The sequence below is a fragment of the Manis javanica genome, chromosome 16, assembly GCF_040802235.1.
Source record: "Manis javanica isolate MJ-LG chromosome 16, MJ_LKY, whole genome shotgun sequence".
NCBI classification, from domain to species: Eukaryota; Metazoa; Chordata; class Mammalia; order Pholidota; family Manidae; genus Manis; species Manis javanica.
In genome coordinates this window covers 3,258,158-3,282,783 of record NC_133171.1, presented here as the reverse complement: position 1 = coordinate 3,282,783, position 24,626 = coordinate 3,258,158, and the positions used below count along the sequence as shown (strand labels likewise).

Genomic DNA, 24,626 nt, shown 5'->3' with positions numbered 1-24,626 from the left:
TGGTGACATAAATAGTCACAGCTGACACCTACGTAAACTGAGGATACAGAGGCACTAGGGAGAGTCTCCCCTCTCTCCATGCCCCAGAAAGGGTCACGATCTGGGTTCACTTAACGCCTGAGCAAACTGCTCCCAGGTCTGATGACAGCTTATTGTTTTCTTATTATTACATTATAGTAATTGCCCTGAGTCACTTTAAAAGGTAGAATATTGTCAACATGCTTTGTTTATTGACGCAAAGGAAATGTACCTTTTAGAAAGCTTTTCACCCCCAAAAGAATACATCTGTCAGGTTATTCTTTAATAGGGCAATGTTAGGTATCTGGAGGCTTCACTTAAATACAGTATTTCCCATTGATCTATAGATGCCTAATGGATGAGGAATTTTTGTATGAGAGCAACTGTTTATTAAAATACTCACGCCTGCTGACCTTTAGCAGAAGCTAAGTTCACCTGCTCTTGAATCATTCACAGTTGACATCTTTATATTTCTTGGGTCCTGATGTGGGTGACTGGACAGAGATGAGAGCTCACCAGCCACAGTCAAAACAGGCCAAGGTGCCAGCAGCCAGGGCTCTTGGAAACAATCCCAGCACAAGGAAAATGCAGGCTTCGTGTATCTAAACATTGGACGCGTCTTAGTTGTTAGCGTCGGCTGTTCACTTTGGACTGGGCTTGGAATATTCCAACAATCCATTCCTGACAACAGACCAAACAACTTTTATTCCTTTCTTATGTTTCTCATAGCTGGTCTTCTTGTTTACAAGCTGGCCTGCAGAAAGTCAATGGGGTGTGATCACCGTGCGCTGCCCAGGGGCTGGAGCTGGCCCAGCGCGCGGCTGACAGCTCCGACGCTGGGCTGACGAGGGGAAGTTCAGCTGCCGCCCTTCCAAATGCAAGCAGAGAGCTGCCCTCGCCTGTCACTGCCTCACCCCTGGGCCTCCGTGGCTGTGAACTCCTCACCCCACCTTCTCTCAGAGGGCCCTGATACTGTGTTTTATTAGCTCACCCTGAAAACAAAGATTTCAGCGCCTGGACACGTGGGGAATCTTTGGGGAGTGGCTCCTGGGAAAAGACTGAGAGCCACTGCCTTGCACAGACAGCCCCTGCTGGGGTCTCATCCTCCGGACTGCTGGCATTTGGGGTCACATCATTCTTCGCCGTGGACACTGTCCTGTGCATTGAAAGGTACGGAGTATCATCCTTGGCCTCCACCCACTAGAGACCAGGAGCAGCCCCACCCTCAAGTTGTGAAAATTAGATGACAAAAGGTATCTCCAGCCATTGCCAGTGTTTCCTGAGGAGCAAATGGCCCCTGGCTGAGAACCACTGTGCCGAGAAAGAGACATAGGAGACCCTAACCTTTATTCTCCATTGGATCCTAGGGCCAAGGACTGATTGAAAGTTGCAATGCCTATTATTCCAGCACTTGGCTCTGAGATGGGCAGGCCCTTGTCCTCTGTCTTAAACACTGTTATGGGGGTGAGGAGTGAGACTGTTCTGTATGGACATCCAGGTTAACTGGGAATTTTCCAGAAGTCAGATCTGTCCCCAGGTGAAGTGAATGATCTGGAAGTGCCTGGTCTCCCTGAAAAGCAGGCTGTATAGCTTCTATTTGTTCCTCCAATGCCATCTTCCCTCTTCTCTCTCCTGCTTTGCACCCTGGAGTGTCACCTGTAGGTGCTCCTTTGATGGGCTTCCTTGCCCCCTGGTTTCTATTGGAGGGACGGAGGAGGCGAGGTCAGGGCATTTATTCCTTAGCATCCCTCATCCTGCAAGGTTGCTGAGGGCTGACTGTGTCTCTTGACCGAAGGTCTCAGCTCCTGTTAGGTGGCCATCCCTCAGAGGGTTCTGCTTCAGCAGGCCCAGGTGTAGTAAGGGAGGCCTCTCTGCTCCAAGCTCAGGCTGCTGCATGGCCCTGTGGTTTTGCCATGTTCCACCCTGATTTATGGCTGAAGCTGGCATCAAATCCTTTGAGCTCTTGTTAAATTAGGATAAGTTGAGCATGTCATACATTTCTTTCTGGGACCTTGTATAATACACAAAGTCAAGAGGATTTTTGCATTGAGAATACATGAACTTTCAAGGTTTTTTTCTAACCCCCAGATTCTACTATAATATGGTAGGCACAGATGAGTGCCTCCAGGCTTAGATTAGTTTAGGCATGGGTGTGTGACACATTCTGGTTTGGTTGAAGAGGGAATTCTGCAGGGAGGCTACTAGTAACATTTTCTCACTCTTAAAATGAGATAATAAAAGGCAATTCCCTTTATTCCAGTTCTGAATACTGTAAGAGGATTTGACATCCGGAGCTGCAACAGCCCTCTTGCTATTAGGAGAACAGCAGAGTCCAAAGATGAAGGGATCTTGGTCCTTGATGACACTTTTGAGTCAATGAATTAACTAAACTCAGAACTGTTCTTCCAGAATTTTATTATGTGACATAATAAATATTCTTACTGTTTAAGCCATTGTTACTTGAGATTTCTGGTACTTGGTTTGTAGCTTAAAGCACCCTAAGGCACTGTTCCAGGTTATCACATTTAGTCCAGTAATAAATTATAGAGATTAAAAAAATGCCACCCTGACCTTTCAGCAGCTTTTTTCACTGTCTCCTTGAAACACCCTTTACCCTCCTTGAAACACTTATTAATTTCCTTGTTGCCATGCTCTCCAGACTTTTCCTCTGTCCCATTGGCTTTCCCATCACATTCTTTCCTTAGGTACCCTTTTTCTTGTTGGAATTCTTCTCTTTTCCAGTGACAGTCACTACATGGGTGACTCCACCTGGCGTCATAAGCTTCACCACCATGCAGAGAGTGTGACTCCACTGTAAATCCCTATCCCTGACCTCTCCCTGCAGTCCAGCCCGTATACACAACCACCCACTGGAACTGCCTCTTGGATATCTGATGGACAACCCCAACTCGACATGTTCAGAACAAACATCCGAAGTGCCCTCTCAGACCTTCTTCTTCCCATGGTTTTATATTTCAGTAAATGACATCCTCCTTTCGCACAGGCCGAAATATTGGAGTCATCCTTTACTTCTTTCTTATTCTGTGGTGGGAAACCCATACCCGACATCTAATCATCCCATGTATGTTCCAAATATTTATTTCTTACCTTTCTTACTACTACTGTCTTAACCTAAGCCCCAAATATATCTCCCCCACACTAGAGCAGCAGCTCCTCCCAGCCCTTCCTGCTTCCCATCCGGCTTCTCTACGTCTGGTCCTCAGCACATCAGCTCAAGTGGCCTTTCTAAAATCAGTCAGTCCCTGCTTACTCCCCTGCTCAGAACCCTCCAGCGGTTTCCCATCTCAGTCGAGCACAGCTCAAAGTCATTATGCTGGCCCATGATGCTCCACATGTTTGGGCCCCTAGACCTTTCTCCAACTATCTCTTTACTGCATCCACATGGACCTTTTATTTTCTTCAAACATGTCAATCACACTTCTACCTCATGACTTTCACCCTTAGCACCCCCTGGGTCTGGAATGTTCTTCTCCCAGCTAGCCTCATGTCACACTGTCACTTTCTTCAAGTCTTTGTTGCACAGTCACTGCCCCAGAAAGAACTTCTTTAATACTCTACCTAAATTAATATTCCTTTTTATTCCCCATCTCTTCTCTTGGCTTCATTTTTATTCCTGTAATTCAACACTCCTTGAAAATTTCTTACATCTGTGTTTGTTTTCTTATTATCTGTCTCTCTCTGATATGAATATAAGCTCTGTGGGAGGAGGGATTTTGTTTTGTTCACTGCCATGTCTCCTGCAATTAAAACGCCTGGCCACAGTAATATCTGCACAAGGCATGGCTCAAATGCTACCACCCCTTGTTGCACAGCAAGGTGCTTCCATGGAATCTTAGGTTACAGAGAAAGAAAAAAGGTAGCTAGGATTACAACCCAAACCTTTACTTTTCTGGTCTGGAGTTCTTTCTCTTCCTTCATATTGTTACCTACATGAATGAGTTAATGATTTTTTTCCTTCAAAGGTTATTTGCACTTTTATAGGGAGCAACATCACCAAGTTTAGAAATGGGTCTCTCAGTTTGTATCAGCAAGCCAAGAGAAAATTGTGTGTGTGTGGTGTGTGTGTGTGTGTACAGGGGTGAGGGGTAGTGGTGGTGGGTGACAAGGGGTGCACAAACCCTTCTGGGTTTGGAAATCATATCACACAATTAAGTCAGTCTAATATGTAACCTGACACTTCTTTACCCTATAGCACGGGCAGGGGTAGACAAGACGCATGTTCATGAGGGAGTCTGTTTTCTAGGGATTTTAGGAGCAATGAGAGAAATGATTTATCCAACCCCTTGCAGACTTTTAGACCTCAAAGTGGATTAAGGAGAAATTAAAGAAGCCAATACTAAAGCTAATTATGAGAGATTCTGTCCGGATCTATATGATGTAAACTCTCAAATATAACATCCAAAGATTAGAATAAGGAGTCTTTGTTCACTATTAGGGTCAGAACAAACCTCCTTTCAGCAAATTCAGTTCAGCCTGGGATATTCAGATAATCTGAGTAGTGTACCTGAAGGTGTCAACCAAGTCACCTAGTTTGCTATATAAGCTGAATAAAATCTACCCATTACTGGGTGCTTACTGTGTTACAGATACCGTGTTAAGTACTACTAATGAAATCAACACCCATTGCTAACATTTATTTGTTGTTTATTACATGACAAGAATAATTCTAAATGTTTAACAAGCTTATTTGATCCTCATTAGGATCTTTATGAGGGAGGTACATAAAGTTAATATAATTATTTACATAGATAAAAATCTAATTTTAGTACTATTTTTATTTTTATTTGATTTTATGTTATAAAGAAACGTTTAGATTCAATCACCACATTAATTTCCAGACAAGTGGCAGATACCATTTTTATTTCTTTTCCCTCCCTAGCTGTTATGTTTGGGGAGGGGAGACCTCAGAATGTTAAATAGTTCATCTAAGACCTTAAAACTAGAGAACTAATATGTGATCTTTAACTCCTCAGTGTCAGATCCCCAGATAAAAATTTGTAAATTCAGGCAAAAAATCCAGATAGGTAACCTTTGTAATGGTAAAGTCATAATTTTAAAAAATTGGTATGTAACATACTGAGTGTTTAATAAACAGTGATGTAGATGGTCAGAGGTGTGGCAAAGGTCATGCAGATTTCCACAGAGGAGTCCTTCCTGGGCGTGAAGTACTGTTCTCCAGGCAGGGTTCAGAACGCGTCAAAGAGGCCAATCCTTGCCTGTGCCCATTTCCTCATTCTTTATCAGGTGTTTTCTGGAAGCCTCTGTTTCTTCTCACATTTGATCTCAACTCTGAGGAAGACAATCTTCAAGACGCGTTCTCCGGGCGCTAACATGGTGGTTGCGAATCAGGCTGACACCATCCACAGCTTCTCTCCTGATAAACTCTGTCTCTACCCTTTAAGCTATCTTGACAGAATCAAGCACAAAATACAAGCCTTAATAGGTAACTTTTGGCCTCCAAATAAAGCATTGCAGGGTATCTGTTTTTTACTTTCCTTGACTCTCCACAACATAATTTCATATCCCTCAGGAGCCGAGAAGCATTTCCCATGATCAGGGCTCGCTGTGTGCACTTGCCCCTTGAAACATTCACCTGCCCGGCTCCCGGGCTGAGAGGGCTGCCCTGGAATTGTGGGTTTCAGAACAGAGTGGTCATCATCTTCCTCACCCTGGGGTCCTTGTTAGAAAAATTCTAGAAACAATGTTCCACCTATATCTTGAAATTTTAGGAGCCCATCTATACAGTAACTGAAATTAATAGCAATGGGCAAGAGGTCTCTTGGCCCACACTGACTGGGCTGTCACTGATGAGCTGTGCACAACTTCGGTTCTCTGGGTCTCTGTTGCCTCAACTAAAAAAAAAATCTTGAAGGTTTTGAAAGCAAGGGGCATCTAAGGACCCTCTGCGGCAAACACCATCAGCATCTTCGCACTTTTCTACATTTCTCAGCCTTCTTTGGGCCAATAGAATGCTCATGGGAGTGATTTATGTCACTTTCTTGGCCTGCTCCCTAAAATGTCTGATACCCCTCTCTTTTGATCTATACAGCTGGAAGGGAAGGACCCTGAGAAGTGGAGCCACATGAAGGAAGAAACCCAGGTCCCTGAGGAGAGCGGCCCAAAAGAGCCCCTGACTGTCACAGGAGTGAGAACTAACCTGTATTGTGCGAAGCCAGAGAGAGCATAGGGCTTACTCGTTACAGCTGCTTACTGCAACACTATCCTGACTGATGTGTTCTTTCAGTAAAATTTTGTGTATCTAAGGAAAGGCAGGGTAGAGAGAGATTTCAACCCAGGAAGGAAGCACTAGATGTAAACCTACTGTTTAATTGGATGTCATCCTCAAAGATGCTTTTCTAAATGAGCCAGTGCAAAGACCTAGAAGGCTCGGCGTAATACTTAAAAGACAGGGATACATGGTTCTTTTTAGTGTGATGTGAGTCTGTGGGTGTGCCAAGGCCCTGGTCAGACCTGGAGAAATATTTTTAAAAAGAGAATACAGGCACATTGTGGGAAAATGATGACAAAAACTTCATGAATAACAGAACTCAGAATATTAGAATAGGTCTAAGGACAAAAACTCTCACTGATTCCTGCACTTCCGAAGTTTGTATGGAGATGATGAGTAGAGCCACCTCAGATTTTTTAATAATTGTAATATTTTTGTTGGGCTGTTTCTCAAATTTTGTTTTTGGTCATATATACAGAGCGACTAAGTTTGGTGACTACTGATCATTTGGAGAAAATAGTTCATGTTCTTAGTTTAGTTCTTATTCAAAATGGGCTCCCACAGAGTGTTTTTATCTTGACTTATTTTTACTGAGTGAAAATACCATTTTCAAGAAACCCCCAAAGCTTCATATTTTAGTACAAATGAGGCCCCTCAGTGGGAAAAGAAAGCCACAGAGGACACTGGGAAACCACGTGGCCCCATGTTAAATCAGGGGAGTCTGGTAGAGCTGTGAAAGCCCATCTACACTCAGGGGTCACTTTCTGTATTCCAGTTCCTGTTTACTTTATGGATGTTGGTCAGTGTAATTTCTGCAGTGTAGCTGGGCTTTGTGGTCTATAATCAAATACAGAAAGCCTTCAGCAATCCCATGCTGGGGAGCTCCATGGTACTTGATTTAAATGAGAAAGTTAAATCTCTGTCCAGACAGCCGCTCTGCAGGCCCAGCAACTCTTACACTGGCAGGACATTGCATCCTTGAATATGCTTCCCATTTTCCAGACAAGCTCAGGGGCTCTGCATCCCCCAGGAATTCCTGTCTGCACTAAATTGTCCTGTAGTCATGATTTATACCTCAATAAAACTACATCTTGAAAAGGAGAATTAGTTTGATTCTATAACTGACATAATTTATGCATGTTTTAGTTGTGGAATGCACAGTATTTATGCAAGGAGGAGAGGTCTTGGTGATGTGTGTATCGAAGTTGACAGAATTAATGACGATGAGGGCAGCAGGAATGTTTCAGGTGTATTCTAAGCACTGGATTGCATTCTTACTGACAGCGTCCACAGCCTTGAACAGGGGCCTTGAGGTTTTCTTGGGTGTCAGAAACCCCCATAGAAATGCTAAAATTGTGCCTTCCTGGTCTTTACCCTAGGCCCCCTGAATTATATTCACTGTGAATGGGTCTGGGGATCTGTGTTTTAACATTCTTTAAGGTGATTCTGAGAAACATTCTCCTTCGAGTTAGATCAAACCTCTATTCCTGGTTTATAATTACTTTGCACTGATGAGCTACTTGCTGACAGCAGGAAGGGACTAATGCTTTCTGGATGCCTTTTTTGAGTCAAACATTGTGCCAGAAACTATGTTTTTATTTATTTTATTTTATTTTATTTTATTTTGTTTTGTTTTTCATTTAAATCTTTCAATAGCCGAACAAAGTTGGTATTACTATCCTCATTCTGCAAAGGAGAAATTGGTGGTTCATAGAGGGTAAGAAATGTTAGTAATTAGTGGGGCAGAGATTTGAACCCAGACCTCTTTAGCTCCAAAAAGCATAATTTCCCCACGAAGCTACATTCCCTGATCATCCTGTTGGGTATTTTCTATACACCCAGAATTAGGCCAAACGTTTTAGGGCTCATAATAAGTCATTCTTTAATCTACTGAGAGACAAAATGAGATTTTTTCTTAAGAAAATAATGGCAAGTCCTTCCATTCACGAAGGGAACCGCTGTTCACTTGTATTATGGACAGCCAGGGCCCTGAAGAGAGACCCTACTTGACACTAAGCAATCACTCTGTCAGCTCCTGAAAACCTGGGGACTGGCAGCCTTAAAGTGAGTCTTCCTGAGAATGTTCCCTGCTCCTGTCCCTGTCATGTCTCCTCCCGGGCAGGCCACATACTATGACTGGTGCAGGCAAGGGCAGAAAGGCCTAGCCTCCGTGCTTCAGTGCCGGACAACTTTGAAGGCCCGCCCCAGCTTCACAGAGCCTGTTCAGTTGCCTGGGGCCTTTACTGGGATGGAGCTGTAGTCCAGTTCTTCCTCCACCTGATCCTGTTTCCTTCACCCCAGAAACCTGCATGCCAGCCCCCGTCTCTCCGGAGTCTGCTTCTCTGGGAACACGACCTGTGATGTGGTTCAGTCAAATTTTCCTTGCAGGTTTATTATGTTTATGTTTAAGCTGTGTTATGGGGGCCTGTGTTCCCCCCAAATTCAGATGTTGAAGTCCTTACCCCCAGTATTTCAGGATGTGACCATACTTGGACATACAGGTTTTAAAGAAGTGGTTAAGGTTAAACGAGGCCATCAGGTGGCCCTCCACATGTGAGCGGGGGCTCTCCGCCTTCTCCTCACACAGATATTTGCCCAGTTACCTCAGAGCTTGCTTTTAATTGCTGAGTATTTTTGTAAGAAGCTTCCTTTTAAGAGTGTTTAAGAGGTAGCACAGGTTCCCCCAAAGGATTTCTCTGGCCATGCCCTCTTGACGTGTCCACTGTTGGCCCTGGAACCTGAGAATCACAGCCTCAGGGAGCCCAGGAGAGTGAGCAAGTCTCGCCTGCCCCAGGTTCCTCAAGGCCCGTGCTGTCACTAGCCTTCCCTTACACTCCCCACCCACAGTGGCTTCTTCTAGCTGCATAGACTTTACTTATGTGCTCCAGAACTCTGGGTTTCACTGGAAGCCTCTATTGAGGGGTTACTATGTGCCAAACATGGTTATAAACAATTTCCATTCTTACTTGTCACATCAATTCTTTAGGTATTTATTTTTTTGGTATCATAAATCTATAATTACATGAAGAACACTATGTTTACCAGGATCCCCCCCAACCAATTCCCCCCCCCACATCCCACTACAGTCACTGTCCGTCAGCGTAGCAAGATGCTATATAATCACCACCTGTCTTCTCTGTGTTGCACAGTCCTCCCCGTGCCCCCCCACAATACTATACCTGCTAATCGTAATGCCCCCTTTCTTTTTCCCCCCCCTTATCCCTCCCTTCCCACTCATCCTCCCCCAGTCCCTTTCCCATTGGTAACTGTTAGTCCATTCTTGGGTTCTGTGATTCTGCTGCTGTTTTGTGCCTTCAGTTTTTCTTTGTTCTTATACTCCACATATGAGTGAAATCATTTGGTACTTGTCTTTCTCTGCCTGGCTTATTTCACTGAGCATAATACTCTCTAGCTCCATCCATGTTGTTGCAAATGATAGGATTTGTTTTCTTCTTATGGCTGAATAGTATTCCATTGTGTATAACTTGTCACATCAATTCTTCCAGAAAGGTGCTATTCTCATCCCAATTTTGCAGAGGGAGAAATCAAGACACAAACTGGTTAAATAACTTGTGCAAGTGTCACTACTTGTTAGTGGCAGGGCTAGGATTTGAATCGGGTAGTGTGGCTTCAGGTCCACCTTTTAACTAGCACACTGCCCCCAAAAGCAGTAGGGCTACGTATCCCTAGGAAGCACTGATGACAAGAAATAAAAGTTCCTTTTATTAGGTGATGCTAATAATTGCCAAATATTTACAGTCTACTTAGTCTAGTGTGAAGTTACATATAAGTGTGTGTGTGTGTGTGTAACATTGAAATAAAATTCAGTGATCACAAAAACAAAAACAACGACACAAAGCACCCAGAAATGACAGACTGAATGATCTCGCAGGACCCTTAGACTCTGAACATAGAAAATCCTAAAAGCAAATTTAAGATTCCTGTTAGTAGAATTGTCTGGATTTCAGGTCTTGAATACCAAATTTGAGAACAACATGTGTTCGACATGCCACAGCGCTAATGTTCACCGCAGGAGCTCCAACAGAATGAAATAGTAACGTGCTTCAGAGAATGCCATGCATTTTTTCCCCTTTGCTTTTGTCTCAATTTAATAAAAAAAAATAAAGTACATTTTTTACTTTTTAAAAATATTTTAAGTATAAAAAAATGAGATGAGATGATTTTTACTTCACTCTTCATTAAGAAATTAATGTTCATGTCAGATGACTTGAGGAAACACCAAATAATGTAATATGCTCAGGTGGCCTTCATTCAGTAGTTCCCCCTTACCCATGAGGGATACATGCCAAGACCCCTGGGCTCTGAAAATGAGGACAGTACCCCACCCTATATATATACTATGTTTTTCTATGGCTACATACCTATGATAAAGTTTAATTTATGAATGATGCACAGTAAGACATGAACAACAATAATTCATAATAGAATAGAATAACATTAATAGAACAGAAGAATTATAACAGTATACTATAATGAAAGTGATATAAACGTGGCCTCTCTCTCTCTCAAAACATCTTCCTGGACTGCACTCACCTTTCGTGTTGTGATGACGTGAGATGATAAAACGCCCACGTGATGAAATGAAGTGAGGCGAGTGACCTAGGCCTTGGGACAGTGTCAGGCTCTGCTGACGGGACCACACGTCAGAAGGAGGGGCACCAGCCCCCGAAGTGTGCCTGAAGTCACGGAGGAGGGGGCGTAGCTGTAATGTGGTCGATAACCTCTGAAGTGTTGAATTCTGTGGCAGATTTTTGCCATAGAATCTTAGGACAAGGGGGGATTTTTTAAGAAGTCATTATTTTATTTTAAAACATTACAGTGATTTAACAATGGACCTGGTTTTTAAAGAATTCTGGGAAAAACCCTTTTCTTTTTCATCAAAATATTTTAAGAAAACATTTGCCATTTTATTTAACTCCTATGCTTTCTCCTGCAAATGAAATAGAGTTTTCTTTGGCTGGACCTGGCTGCCCACAGTGCTTTATTTGTGTTGATGGCTAGTTCTCCATGTGATACAGACAACTGATTATCAATCTCACCATAGAAGGAGAAATTAACGTTTTTTTTTCTTCAGAGCACAAGTTACTTCATATGAGTTTTCTCATTTCATCCTTGAGACAGTCTTTCTATCACCATTTTGTAAATTCAGACACAGAGATTGAAGAGGGTCAGGTACCTGGCTCACAGGCAGTCTACCTCTCAGCATAGGGCGGTGACATAAACCCAGATCTGCCTGATGCCAATGCCACCATGCAGCACCAGGCCGCATGCCTCCACTAGAGGTCAATTCACAGGTGCAACTACATATCATTTCTTCTACTGAATTTTCATAAAATCTTCAGGAAGCCTTGGTGAGATAGGAGAAATGACCACTCTAACCCTACCCCTCACCCCAAGGCTAAGGTGACCTTCTCCTGGAATGGCTGGGGCGGGGGAGGAGGGCTTTAAGGTGGTAGGCAGGCAGCAAAGGGAGTCACCAGAGAACTGGCTCATCCGCAGCCCAGTGCTCAGCTTCTGAATAGGTCAGTGAGTGCAAACTCCAGGCGTGCCTGCACACTGTGCAGTGTTCTCCCTGTACCCCAGAAGACTGCTTCCCCTGAGATTTCTCAATGGAAGAGGAGTTCCCGTGGGCATCGGGGTATCCATCTAAAATGATTCACCTGAGAAAGCAAAACCTGGTGGTCTGAAATTAACCTTTTAATTTCAAACATTCATTGCAAACCTGTTGAGGCTAGAATGCCCTTCTAGTGTTTCAAAGGAATTTGTCTGAGTTGAGATGGACAAAAAAAAGAAACACTACACAGTATATATCTTTTTTCCCATCACTACTCACCCTGGCCCACATTTTCCTGGGTGCTTCTCTCTGTTAAGCCAAGGAAGGTTGGAGCTCCGGATCTTGAAACGGACAGTGCCAGCTTTTTAATCTGATGACCAGTTTCTTCCTTTCAATAACTTAAAAAGTACACGATGCCCTCAGGTTGGCATATAACATGATGAAATTCACTGCTTCCTGAACCTGAAAAGAAAAATAAAAAACATGGAAGTGGGTAAAATGGCAGAGGCTGAGACACTTTCCACCACTTCCAGATTGTTGCATAGCAGTCGGAAAAGTCTCAGGGATGGGATTCATCGTTCATCCACGCCATCAAAGAAATGCATTTCTGGAGCTCTCACTGCATAAGCTGGAACTTCAAAGATATGACCCTGTCCTCAAGAAACCTACAGTCTAGTAAGACCAACTGAAAAAATACAGTGCCATAAGACATTACAGGGACTGTGGCAGACTGTGAAGCGGATCTGGTGAGGGTAAAAAGGAAGGAAGGTAGCTTTGGGAGTTCTGAGGGATGATGTGGAAGTTTGCCGGCTGTTTCTTACGGGGGCAGAACGTAGAAGCGAGGCTCATCACTGTCTATAATCCACAGCTTTGTCCTGACGCGTATGGAACTTGTTCCTCTACTCCTCCACCGTATTACCTCTTTGTACCCCTTCAAATGAATCTAATGTGTTGCTGCTTTTATCATTTTGAAGCCACCAAATGTACCAAACTCTGTCTCTCATCAGCAGCGTGTGAAGGTTCCTGAAGCAATAGGCTTTTCTTGTTTCCTGAAAATGAGGAAAACTGGTGCTTTGGCAACGTAGCTTTTAAAGAGCGTGCTAAGCCCAGAATTTGACTTTTTGGGAAAAAAAATTTGGTTGGGTTTCTGATTGGTTAGTATTGGCTTTCTCTTCTCTTTCATCATCTCACAGCCATAAAAGTTCAGTTTTGGGATGAGGTATGTGTGTGTATATATGTGTGTGTGTGTGTACTTTTATGGACCACAGTTAAGATATATACTCTTAGAAAAATGCTGATATTTAAATCATATGGGCCACACAGGAATCTTCTTGAGAAATGGGAATCTGAATCTTTATATAAAAGGTAAGTGCTTTTCCTATCAAGAACAAAAAATCAAAACTAAATGGATGTTTTAAAATGTGGAATAGAAAAATAAGGATTGTGCTTGGCACATAGTAGGAGCTCAGCAAACTGTGTAAAGAACCTCTCCAGCTGCCCTTATGGGGAAGAGAAGTCTGCCTAGAACCGCCTCCCACACAGAGGCTAATTGGGAGTTGGTCTCCTTTCACTTTGCTAGGATGGGAGTATCTTCCTGTAATTTAGTTTTGATAAACACAGTATTTATAATCTTGGTTAAGAGGGGGGAAAAAAAGAATTTTCCTCTGAGGCACTTGCCATGGCCAGTGAAGAGGACATGGGGGCATGACTCATGTGCTCTGCCTGAACCACCCGTGGTCACCCAAGTATCTCAGCCCCAGGCAGTGAGGACGCCAGCTGGGAGAGTGACTGTGTTTCCAACATTCTGTCCATTTTCCTCGTAAGTGTTCACATCTTGAGGCATTTTAACTGCCCCTGGTGTCTGAGTGTAAAGGCAGCCAGTCAGAGCTGATTTGTCTACGGGGATCCCATAAACTACGACACCAGGATTAAGACATATATTTCATTAATTCTTTGTTGTAAAATATAACACACATATAGAAAATGGTATAAAACAAATGTAGAGCTTAATAAATTATTGTAAGTGTAAAACTGCTATCCAGAACGAGGCATGGAATACTGCCAGGACCCCAGACGTTTTTCCATGTGCCCCTCCCAATACAACCCTTTTCTTTCCTGCAGAGGCAGTCCTGTCCGCTTCCATGCAGGGGGCCCTGTGAATTAGGGCTTCTAGATTCCCTCCAGCTATGTCCTTTCTGAGGGCAGAGCCATCTAGGTGGCCAAGAAGCCATGTCCATCTGGAACCCATGTCTCCCTTTCTAGGCCCTGCACCAAGTACCAGGACACTGGGATTCCTGTCCAGATGATTCTAGACCCACCTCCAGGGCTTCCCAGACCTCTTCCTCAGGTCCACTCCTCAGCGGTGGCCTAGGTGCAGATATTTGTAGGAAACGGTGGACGCAGGTTAGCCCTTAGATCTCGGGAGTGCACATACAGGATCACAAAGGGCCCCTAGGTACCTGATGGAGCAGCGCCTGGGAGGAGAAGGTGGGGGGCAGGGGAATGAGGGAGCCTGTCCTACCTGCGTCCCATGTTCCAGCAAGAAGCTCTAAGCAGTCCAAGAATTCTAAGGTCCAACCTGGCCTTCCAGGTTGCCATGAAGATGTATTTATTTGTCAAGATGGGAAGATAGAACATCTTTTATTTAACAGTTTGCTAGTTTAATTTACAACTTTTAAATATTTAGGCCAATGATATGCACTTCTTCATTTAAGCCCCACAAATGCTGGGAGTGGGCCTGTCGAAGGCAACCATCCTGTTATAGTAATCGCCTCCTTGTCTCTCCTTATAAGTTATCTACCCAAGTATGCATGTCTATACACTACACTCACTTTTCCCTGTTTTTGATCTCTGAATAAACAGATCCTACAGTATGTGTTCTTTTATGTTGCCTAATTCCACTCAGCAGTATGTTCAGGAAAATTATCTCTATTGGTGTCTATACCTGTGACTTGTCATTTCCATTACTATATAACATTCCCTTGTGCCTATCCATCCATTTTCATGTTGACAGACAATTGAGTTGTCTTCACTATTAATCCATTATGCATAATACCGCTATAAAGAACTTCATCTATTTCTGTTGTGCACATACCTAGGAATGGAATTGTTAGATGATGGATATGCATATCTTCAACTTCAGTGGAAAATACTACAATGTTTTCCAAAGTGGCTGCACCAATGTATATTCTAGCCAGCAGGTTATGAGAGGTCCCGCTGCTCCTGACAATGTTTGGTGTTTTTTTTTTAGTTTTAACCATTCTGTACTAGGAATATTTTTAGTATACTACTAAGAAGTTTCTGGGTATGATTTTCCACACTATATCTGAAGATACTGAAGTGATTTTAGTAACTTGGATGCTACTAACAATGGTAGAGGTATATAATAATAATATCCATAGTTTTATTTGAAATGTGGCTGCTAAGAGAAGATCAGATCTATAGCCCTGGAAGATTCACAGTGATAAAATTCAAGTACACAGGGTTGGCCCATACAGCATTATAAAACATCACACAGCTTAGCAGACTGACTTGGGGGTGAACCAACACACCAGGTACGCACCAGGTATTGACCTCATCCTTTCAGAGGGGTACGTGCGCCCCCGAGCTCTGACCGTTGTGACGGTGCTGGGCATGAACTGCAGAGCTGCCCAGCTGGGGCCAGTCAGGACCACCTTGGAGGAGGAAGACCAGCTGGGGGAGCCTGCCAGCTTGCAGCTCCTTAGCAGGCCACATCTGGCAGCATCTGGTCCTTCAAGAGGCAACAGTCGCCATGGGCTCTGGTCAACAGAAAGCAAGGGACATATACAGCCTCTTCGGCAGAAATAGACACAGACTCCTCTCTGTCCACTTCGTCCACCGACACAGGCCCTTGAGCTTCCTCACTTCACTTTCCTCTTGCTAATATCCTCAACCTCCGTGTCCCTTTGTCCTTTTAATGCACCCCTCTGGGCAAAGCCAGCCCTGGATGAATTCAACTGTTTACTTTGTCTACATCAGTCGCCCAGCTGTTGAGCATTGCTAGAAAATCCACACACCCTGCAGATGATGCCACTATAAACTTACGGTCACCAATGCCATCTGGGCCCTTGCTACTGTCAGGCAGCCCTTCTCTGTTCCCCTGGTTGGCACCCGACCCTCCCATCTTCCCATTTTTCTATTACAAGGATAATAGAGCCTCTTCTGTACTTATGCATCGTGTGCATACTCTAGACACAGCTGGCTGTTGTCCATTAGGCACAGGGAAGCCTCTGATTTTATTGTCTGCCCCTCTACTGAACCCCAGTCCCAAACAGCCTCAAGAGGCAATCTCTCCTCCTGCTCTACAGAGACAGCTGGAGCCATCTGAGGGGAACTTCCTCAACTTCCTTCCTCCACATCTGCACATGCATTCTGCAGCCACACTCACCCCTTTCTCCTCCCAGCCTCCTTATAATGATAAAAGAAGCGTTTCCTCTTGTGCTCAGGCTAATCCCTCCACTTGGCCTCTGGGCATCTGCTCTTGCCTTCTCAGGACCATTTCTCCTTGTGCCCTCCAGCTCTCCCCACCTCTTCCCAGCAGGGGTCAATAGGCTGACATCTGCCCCCTAGGAACTCAGTGTAGGGGCTTCCTTGGCTTGACCAAGACCTGCATCCAACCAGGGTAAAAAGCAATGCTGTAGGCTGAATTGGGTCTCCCCAAACTCATATGTGGACGTCCTAACCCCCAGTACCCCAGAGCATAACCTTATTTGGCAATGGGGTCATGCAGATGCAGTTCATACTGTCTCTGGATCTCATCTCCTCATTTGGGACAGGAGGAGTCACTGCAGCATCGTTTTTGCAAAGTGCAGCTCCAAAATCTGTGGGAGCAGAGGTGACGGAATGGGGGAGGGAGATTAAAAGAGGGTGTTCTGAGCTCTCCTCCTCTCCTTTGACCAAAGCAGCTCCATTTTTAGTTGTTTGATACTTTGGAACTCATGGTAACATTTGACTTTAAAAAGTGGTTCCCTGCTTAAAAAATGAAATAAAAAATTTTAATCTTAGGTGACATCTCAGATCCTGTGCAACTGCAATAGACTATGACGATTAAGGAGATTTTACAAGCTAAGGCATAAGGGTTTGATGAACATAAAAGCACAGATTTTTCTCAAAAGAGCCTGATTGAATTTAGTTTATTTCTTGTGAGTAAAGGAAATTTGTTAAAGGACTAAATAGGCAATTGAATTTTTAAGCCTTTTAAAGATGTTCCTGTAAAACATTCACAAATTAGAAAAGCAATCCTTTTTGGACCATATGTTGGAATTTGGGGGTTAGAAATATGCTTACTGCCCATGTGGGGCTCTGAGAATCCATGTGCAATCAGGCAATCAGGCTCATGTACACGAATGGGACCTTTGGGCGCTAAGCTCCTGTGGGGAATAACTGGCTGTTCCATCTTTGCTTCCCCAGGACCTAGCTCAGTGTCCGGTACACAGTAGGTGCTCAGTTAATGTCTGTTTGTTGAATGGATAGACACGACAAAGTAAACTCTTTCCCTGGAGCTCAGTGAGAATTCTTGATGACAGAAAAGAGAAACAAGTTCTTGCTAAAGGAGGGTGTGGGTGGGCTAGAACCCAGAAACACAGATGAAGGGGTGGATGGGGGGTGTTATTGGCCTAGGCCTGGGTACAATGGCAGAGCTTCCACTCGTAGGACACCTTCTTATCGTTCAGGATGGGGTAAGCACAGCTGAGGCAGGCAGCTTTCATGGCCTGCTCAGGGCAGTCGATCTACGTAACTGGTTTCCTGGCAACTCATCTCATTTCCTGAGGCCAGTGGGCCTTTGAGTCTACATTTTCCCCGTTTCTCCTTCTGGTAGATTTCTCTAGTCTGTATCTGACCCTTTATATTTAAGGTCCCTGGTGGGAAGGCACCTGCACTCCTACTAAGATAAGCCAGTTCTCCAACCTGCTCTCTCTCTCATTCAGCCATATATAACTGGCAATGCAGTAAAATGCTCACAGCAGAAGACCAGAGGTCTGGAAGTAGGAGACATGGGCTCCAGTCCCAGGTGTGTGACTCTGGGCAACTCAGCTGTTTCTAGGTCCCAGTTTCCCCATGTGCAGGATGAAAAGGTCAGATAAAAATGTGTCTTCACTTCTCTACCATGTTCAGTTTATTACCTGAATAGACAATTAGTGGAACACCAGGAAAGACATTATTGATTGAAAATAGTGTCTCTCTGTCTCTGATCCTGTTACACCGTGTGATGTTTTCACTTTGCTTGTGCCTTTGAGATAAGGCTTTGGAGATGATGGTAAAAATGAAATGCTATTTAATTAAAAGACACAGAAGGGAAGCATTTATCAGTCATGAGCATCATAAATTAAGTGCATCTACCTGGTTCCTCTTTCATCACCTGGGTAGTGTCCTGAGGGAATGGGGCCTGACCTGCATCTGATTTATGGGCAAGGGTGTTAGAAAGACCCTCGTCAGAGTGTTGGGCAATGTTGCTCCAGAAAAGGACACCAAGGGAAGGAGGAGCAGAGTTCGAGAGCTGAAACCAGCTGGGTCCCCTTTATGTTCTGCCTGAGGGTAATTCTGGGCCAGGGTCTAATGCAGCCAGGGGAGCTCACTGTCTGGGTCTTACAGAACCTGAAATAAAAGCCTCTTGAAACTATACACTCACTAACTTGTCTTCCTTAGTAATTTCATTTTCCTAGGCTGTGGGGGCTTCCTAAGATGTTGCTTGCCAGCCGATGATAAAGTCACTCTACCACACTGGGATTCACACAGTTTATTTTGGAAGGTAACTAAGACAGAAAGACAGAGTTCATTAAACCCTTCATAAAACAGTCCATCAGCAACCTGCTTGCAGAGCAAAAATACTGATTTTTCACTGCTCTTTGGCAGAAAGATTGTGTTCTTCAGTCTTCTCTTGGGCCCTATCAGGATTCTAACCAGGCTATCTATGAAAGCTCCTCTTAGTTATGGTATATATTTTTTCCATTTGTCTAAAAACAATAAATAACTACCAGTGATCTTGTTGGGCCATGCCAAACAAGAATTTGTTGGGGATTTAACTCTAACGCATTGGACACACTTAAATTTGGCTAAACAGTCAAACTGGGTGGTTTGGCTCAATTTAACCAGTTTAACTGTTGTTGGCATATGGCTTTTCAAGTGACCTCGGTTCTTTCAGAATGATCCCTCGAGGGGAATGGCTTTCAAGTGAATTGGACATTCTCAGGTATGTTTTTAAGATCTACAAAACAAGCCTTTCCTTTGTTTTAAAAGGGTAAGACTCAGTAAGGAGAGTGAGATGGAAAGGGCTGTCTATTAGTTCATTTACGTGCACATCCAAATGTATACCCTGGAGGCATAGCAACAGAAAATTCGTGTTTAAAAATTTTCTACAACATCAAGATATTACAAACTACAGCCAAACCCTGACCAAGGAAAAAGTCGTGGCAAAGATCATGATATAAATGAGGGTGGAAATCAGAATTATAAACACTCTAAACCCTTTTTCACTTAGGTAATGTCTTGTTGTGCACATGGCTGTGATTCTTTCTCTGGTCTTTGCCAGCAAAGTGTTAGGAACCTTCTGGCAGAAGAGAGGGCACTGTTTGCTGAACCTTCTACTTCTGTAGAGTTCTTGTACACTTTCTATTTACAGGGACTTTCAAATGCCTACTTCACCCATCTGGTATTACTTTTTTATTTCTTCTTCTCTATTAGGCTCTCACTCATCTGCATCCAGGCCTTTAGCTTTCCTGAGGGCCTTGATCCACAGACGTGGTGATCAACTTCCTATTGTCCATGAGGATAGAAAAGTCTCAGTCCTAGTCTCAGAGATGGGGACCATGAGTCAATCATCCCAGTCAGAGATGGAGAGGTTCTCCTAGGCCTTCTTGATTCCCACTCCCCACATCCAATCAGTAATAGGATCTTGTCATTTTTAGTGCCTAAGGTCTCCAGCCATCCCTTTCCTCCCCATCACTCCACTGCAGTTGCCACTGTCTTAGCTCATGTGTTTCTTTCCCGGACTATCGAAATTGTCTTCACACTTTATCCTCAAGGCAATGGGAAGACTGAAGAGTTTGACCTGGGAAATAACTTGATAACATTTCCTTATAAAAATCACACTGAATCTAGTGGATGAAATGGGAAGGCACCTGGAGTGGAGGTGGAGAGAAATCCACTACAAAGCCATTCTAGAATCCAGATGAGAAATGAGGAGGGTCCAGGTTAAGCCTATGAGAGAGGCAATGAAGAAGAGAGGAATGGGTATTTATTCAGCAAGTAGAATGGGTAGAGCATAGTAACTGATCGGAGACGGAAGGTGAAGGAGAGGGAGTGTCTGGGGTAAATGTCTCCCAGGTAGAAGCTTAGGAGATTGCGGGGAGGAGAGTGTTATTCTGAGAAAGGAAATTAAGAATCAAGTCCATGAGGAAATGAATTTAATGTGACAGTTTTATGTGGAAAGAAAATCCATAAGTAGTTATATGTACAAGTCTGACATTCAGAGAGGTTAATGTTGAAGATACAGACTTTGGAATCATGAGCTTAAAGGTGGTAGTTAAAGCAAAGGAATGTATGAGATCCACCAGGCAGAGCTGCTCAAGTAGGAAAGGAAGATGGAGGACCCTTTGGGGGGTACAGAGAGGAGAAGGGGCTGGAGAAGCAGGAAGACATTCAGGATGTGTTGTTATAGAAAGCATAGATTTCTGGATCATGGACAGTCTTAAGAAAGCAGTTTCAATGGAACGATGGGGACAAACACCAAATGCCATTGGGCTGAACAGTGAATGAGAGATGAAAACTTTCAGACAGTGAGTTTAGACTTCTTTTTCTAGAAACTTTACTGTAAAGAAAAGAGAAATGGAAAACAGAAGTGATAACGTTAGAGACCATGGTCTTAGACTCATGCAGTTCTGGTGCGTGCCCAAGAGAACAGAAAGGCGCCTGTGATGGTTAAATGTATTACCCATCGAGTGTCACCTGATGGGGCTGCAGGATGCCCAGATATTTGGTCAAACACTATTCTGGGTATTCCTGCAGGAGTATTTTTGGATGAGATTGACATTTAAATAAATAGACTGAGTAAAGGAGATTGTCCTCTCTAACGTGGGTGGGCCTTATCCAATCAGTTGAAAGTCTCCATATAGCAAAAAGGCTGACTGTCCCTGAGTAAGACAGAATTTCTCCTGCCTGAATATCTTTGAACTGGGACATCAGCTTTTTCCTGGGCTTGCCTGCTTCCAGACCTGTTTCAGACACCATCATGGGTTCTCCTGGTTCACAGGCCTCAGACTTAGACTGGATGTAGGTCACTGACTCTTCTGGATCTGCAGCGTGCCACTCACCCTGCAGACTTGCCCAACTCCATAATCACATGAGCCACTTCCTTATAATAAACCATCTGTCTCTGTACCTCTGTCTATATCCATGTCATTGCTTCTTTTTCTGTAGAGAACCCCTAATACAGAGCAGAATGGAAAAGGAAAGAAAAAATTAGGATATCAGGAAGGAAGGGAGAATGAAAGGAAGGTATGGGATGGATGAGGTCCATGAGTGCCTACGTGCTCTGAAAATGTAGGGAGAGGGTGGGTGACTGCTTTGCTACGTGTGATCTCTCATAGCATGATGACTCACTCATGTTATGTAACTGGAACTAGCCTTCAAACTTTGCTGTCTTGGAGATTTGTGTCTCCTAGAAGTTGGACTCTCTAGTTTGGCTTGTTTTCCTGTTACTTAGGAGCTGTTGCTAGCATAAGGTCATACTTAGGAAATCGAACCCTCAGGAAGATTACCCAGGGACTTTGGCTGCTTTCTCTCTGGCTGTTTTTTCTTTAGGTTGAAAAAAGAAGCAGTTCACTTTCCTAAAGTGACATTACACATCGCTTTGAAATATGCCCTACCGGCCAGCCCAGAAATCTGTGGTTTTATTGCATACTCATGGAAGAGAAGCTTTTGTTTTAAAACAGGAAAAGTATCTTTTTTTTGTTTGTTTTATTCTAATTAGTTTGTATGATAACCCAGTTTTAAGGAAACTACCTGCTGACCAGAAACAGTAGCAGAGGTGAGAATTTGTTCAGCTCATACCCAGTTCATTTCAGTTATAGTGACCTCAGAAAACAGTAGGGTAATTTAAATGGGGGACTTATTGGGCACTTAGAACTCATTTCATTTATGCTGTACTTTTCATAAGATTTTTGGTACAATATTAAACTGACAGCGATGAACCATTTTATTCATTTGTAGCAGATGTCATCTAGAACATCTGCCCAGCTCAAAAAGATTTCCCTGCTTGTTTTGCTCACTTGGGGTGGCAGGTTCCAGATTTCAGACTGGACAACATGATCATGCTTTCCTTTCACAGCTGCCTGGACCTGGGCACCTGAGCCAAGTTCAGAGTCAAAGTCCTACCACACTGAGTCACTCACCAGTCCCTCTCCCAGTGTGCTCTTGGGAGCCTGGCTGCATTCCTGCCTCTTCCCATGGGATAACTCCTTGTCCTTACAATAGCCACCTCTTCCATTCTCATGATCCTCACCTCCACCAAGCGGAGCTGAACTGTCTTTTATTACTTGTAGCCAGGAGAGTCCTAAGTTATTCGGTTACAATAAAAAAATAAATAAAAACATCCCCTCCTTGGATCGCTGTATCTTCTGTGGAAAAAACTCCAAGATATGGTCAGTGATGAGAGCAAGGTGCAGAATGGTGGGGTTTGCAGGTTGTGATTTGAGGGAACATGACATCTGTTCAAAGTTGCTTGTGTATACATTGACAAAAACCCTGAAAAGACAAACTATAAGTTAATGCCAGTGGTTTTCTTGTGTGTATGAATGTGTGTATGGCAGGGGTGGGGTGGGGAGAGGTGTGGAGAGAGGAGATAAGAGTAGAAAGGAGACTTTAACCACAGACGTCTTAAGAGGTTTTAAAAAAATGTTATACTGTGTGTTGTCAACTACTGGAAAGAAAGAGAGAGGAGGAGGAAGAAAGGGGGAGAGGAAGAGAGAGAGAAATCGGGAAGGGGATCAATGGCTGTCAATGGAGATGATATCTCCATTTTGTCACAATCTCAGCTGGTCATTCTTAGGAAAGTAAATGTTTGAAACTGCCTCCGTTGAGCAGACAAAACATTGACACAGGATCAAGGCACGGCTGCAGCCATAGTCGTGTGTCCTAATTGCTTCCTCCCTTGCTGGGGAGCAGGAAACACTGAAGAACTACCCTCTGGCCCGTGTCTAGCTACATCCACTTCAAACCATAACCTTTCCCTTGATGGATGAGAGGAACCCCAACTCCGTAAAGCATGATAAGAATGAGACTGGAAACCCCTTCCTTTGGATGAAGTCTGTTACCCCTCCTATTCTGCAATGGAAAACAGGCTTCAAATGTGACCATGTCTGAGAGAAGGAAAACAGTGACTCAAAACTCACACTAAGCCACAAGAAACTTAAACTGCTCTTTTTTCTTGAAGTAGATTTTCACAAAGGAGTAGGTTCTGCATCCTCATTACCAGTGAGGGGCCTGAAGAAGCTTCACGAGTTTATGTGGGACCGTCCATAGGGAATGTTCGCAGACAAAATACAGGCCATCTTGTTATATTTGGACTTCAGAAAAGAAACAAATAATTTGTATACTAAAAACTATATTAAATTATTCATTGTCTGAAATTCAAACGCAACCGGGTGTCCTGTACTTTTGTTTTGCTGAATCAGTCCACCCAGGCCCCAGGGGCTGGCCCGCAGGGGTGGGCACTCTGGCTGCAGGGGTAAGTGCCAAGTGGGAAGACCCAGGGGTCTGTCATTCTGAGGAAATGAGAGCCAGACTCCCCCACCTCCAAGAGCCAGTCAGGCACCCGCGGGGCTAGTTTCCTAGCGTGAGGAGCCCGCTGACGTGTCTGTGGTCTCCGGTGCTGAGCAGAGGACACCATCCGGTCCTACACCACCTCCTCCCGGTCCGTGGATGAACACGAGTGTCCCCTCACTGTGGGCGGGCGCAGCTTGCTGCCCTACATCAGGAGGACGTTCATTTGGCCCTGTGCTCCTAATGGGAAGTAGGATTTGTGCTGCTCTCCCACTGTCCTCTACTGGCCTGCCTATTCTCTTTACTTAAAAAGAAAGTATGGCAGTGTATTAAAGAGTCGAGAAATGCTCCTCTAGTAACTGGAACGTGGTCCAAGGCAGCCCCTTCCAGCGGTCAAGGTAGGCTTCAGAGGTGGCGCTTGCTCAGGCAGCCCGGAGCTAGAACCAGGGGGAGCTGCCCATGCTGATAGTGGCTCCATCTGAGTGGGGGTTGATTCCCACCACTCCCCCCAGGACGGAGACTGTCTTTCCAGATGGGTGCTCCCCGAGACCCTGGTCAGAGAAAGGGAGAGGGCCTCCCCTCAGAGGTAAGATGGCTCTGAGCCTACCCTTCACTGACTGCAGGCACGGATCATGCCTGTGGAGCACTGCTCACATGTGGGAAGACCTCTTGGGTTACATACAGTGTGTGTGTGGCCAGTTCTGTGATTACAACATACACGAGACCAATCATGACAGTGAACACAGTTCCCGGCACCCCACCTCCGGGGACAGAGGAGATGTGCAGACGCCAAAGATGTGCAGGCCTGTCTTCTCTGAACCTCACTTCTCCCAGATTCCAGCTCTTAGTGAATTAACTGCTTGTCTTCTGAATGGTCCGTGGAGTGGGAGACGTAACTGTGAACAGGGTTTAGCTTTCTGGAAGACGTGGGCTTTTGGAAGAACGATTAAAAACAGTAGCTGGGTTGGAATCAGGGCCACAGTGAGGAATTAGCTCCTTCTGAAG

At 44.2% G+C, this 24,626-nt stretch overlaps 1 protein-coding gene across 1 annotated transcript in view; it reads right to left on the bottom strand.

Annotated features, from left to right (window-relative positions):
• The window catches only part of NEDD9 (neural precursor cell expressed, developmentally down-regulated 9), a 160,040-nt gene that overhangs the window by 84,798 nt on the left and 50,616 nt on the right, over positions 1-24,626 (bottom strand). The window contains exon 2 of the mRNA XM_017660949.3: positions 12,123-12,305. Coding sequence (XP_017516438.2) covers positions 12,123-12,134 — 12 coding nt within the window. The 5' untranslated portion in view covers positions 12,135-12,305. The remainder of the gene's footprint in view (positions 1-12,122; positions 12,306-24,626) is intronic.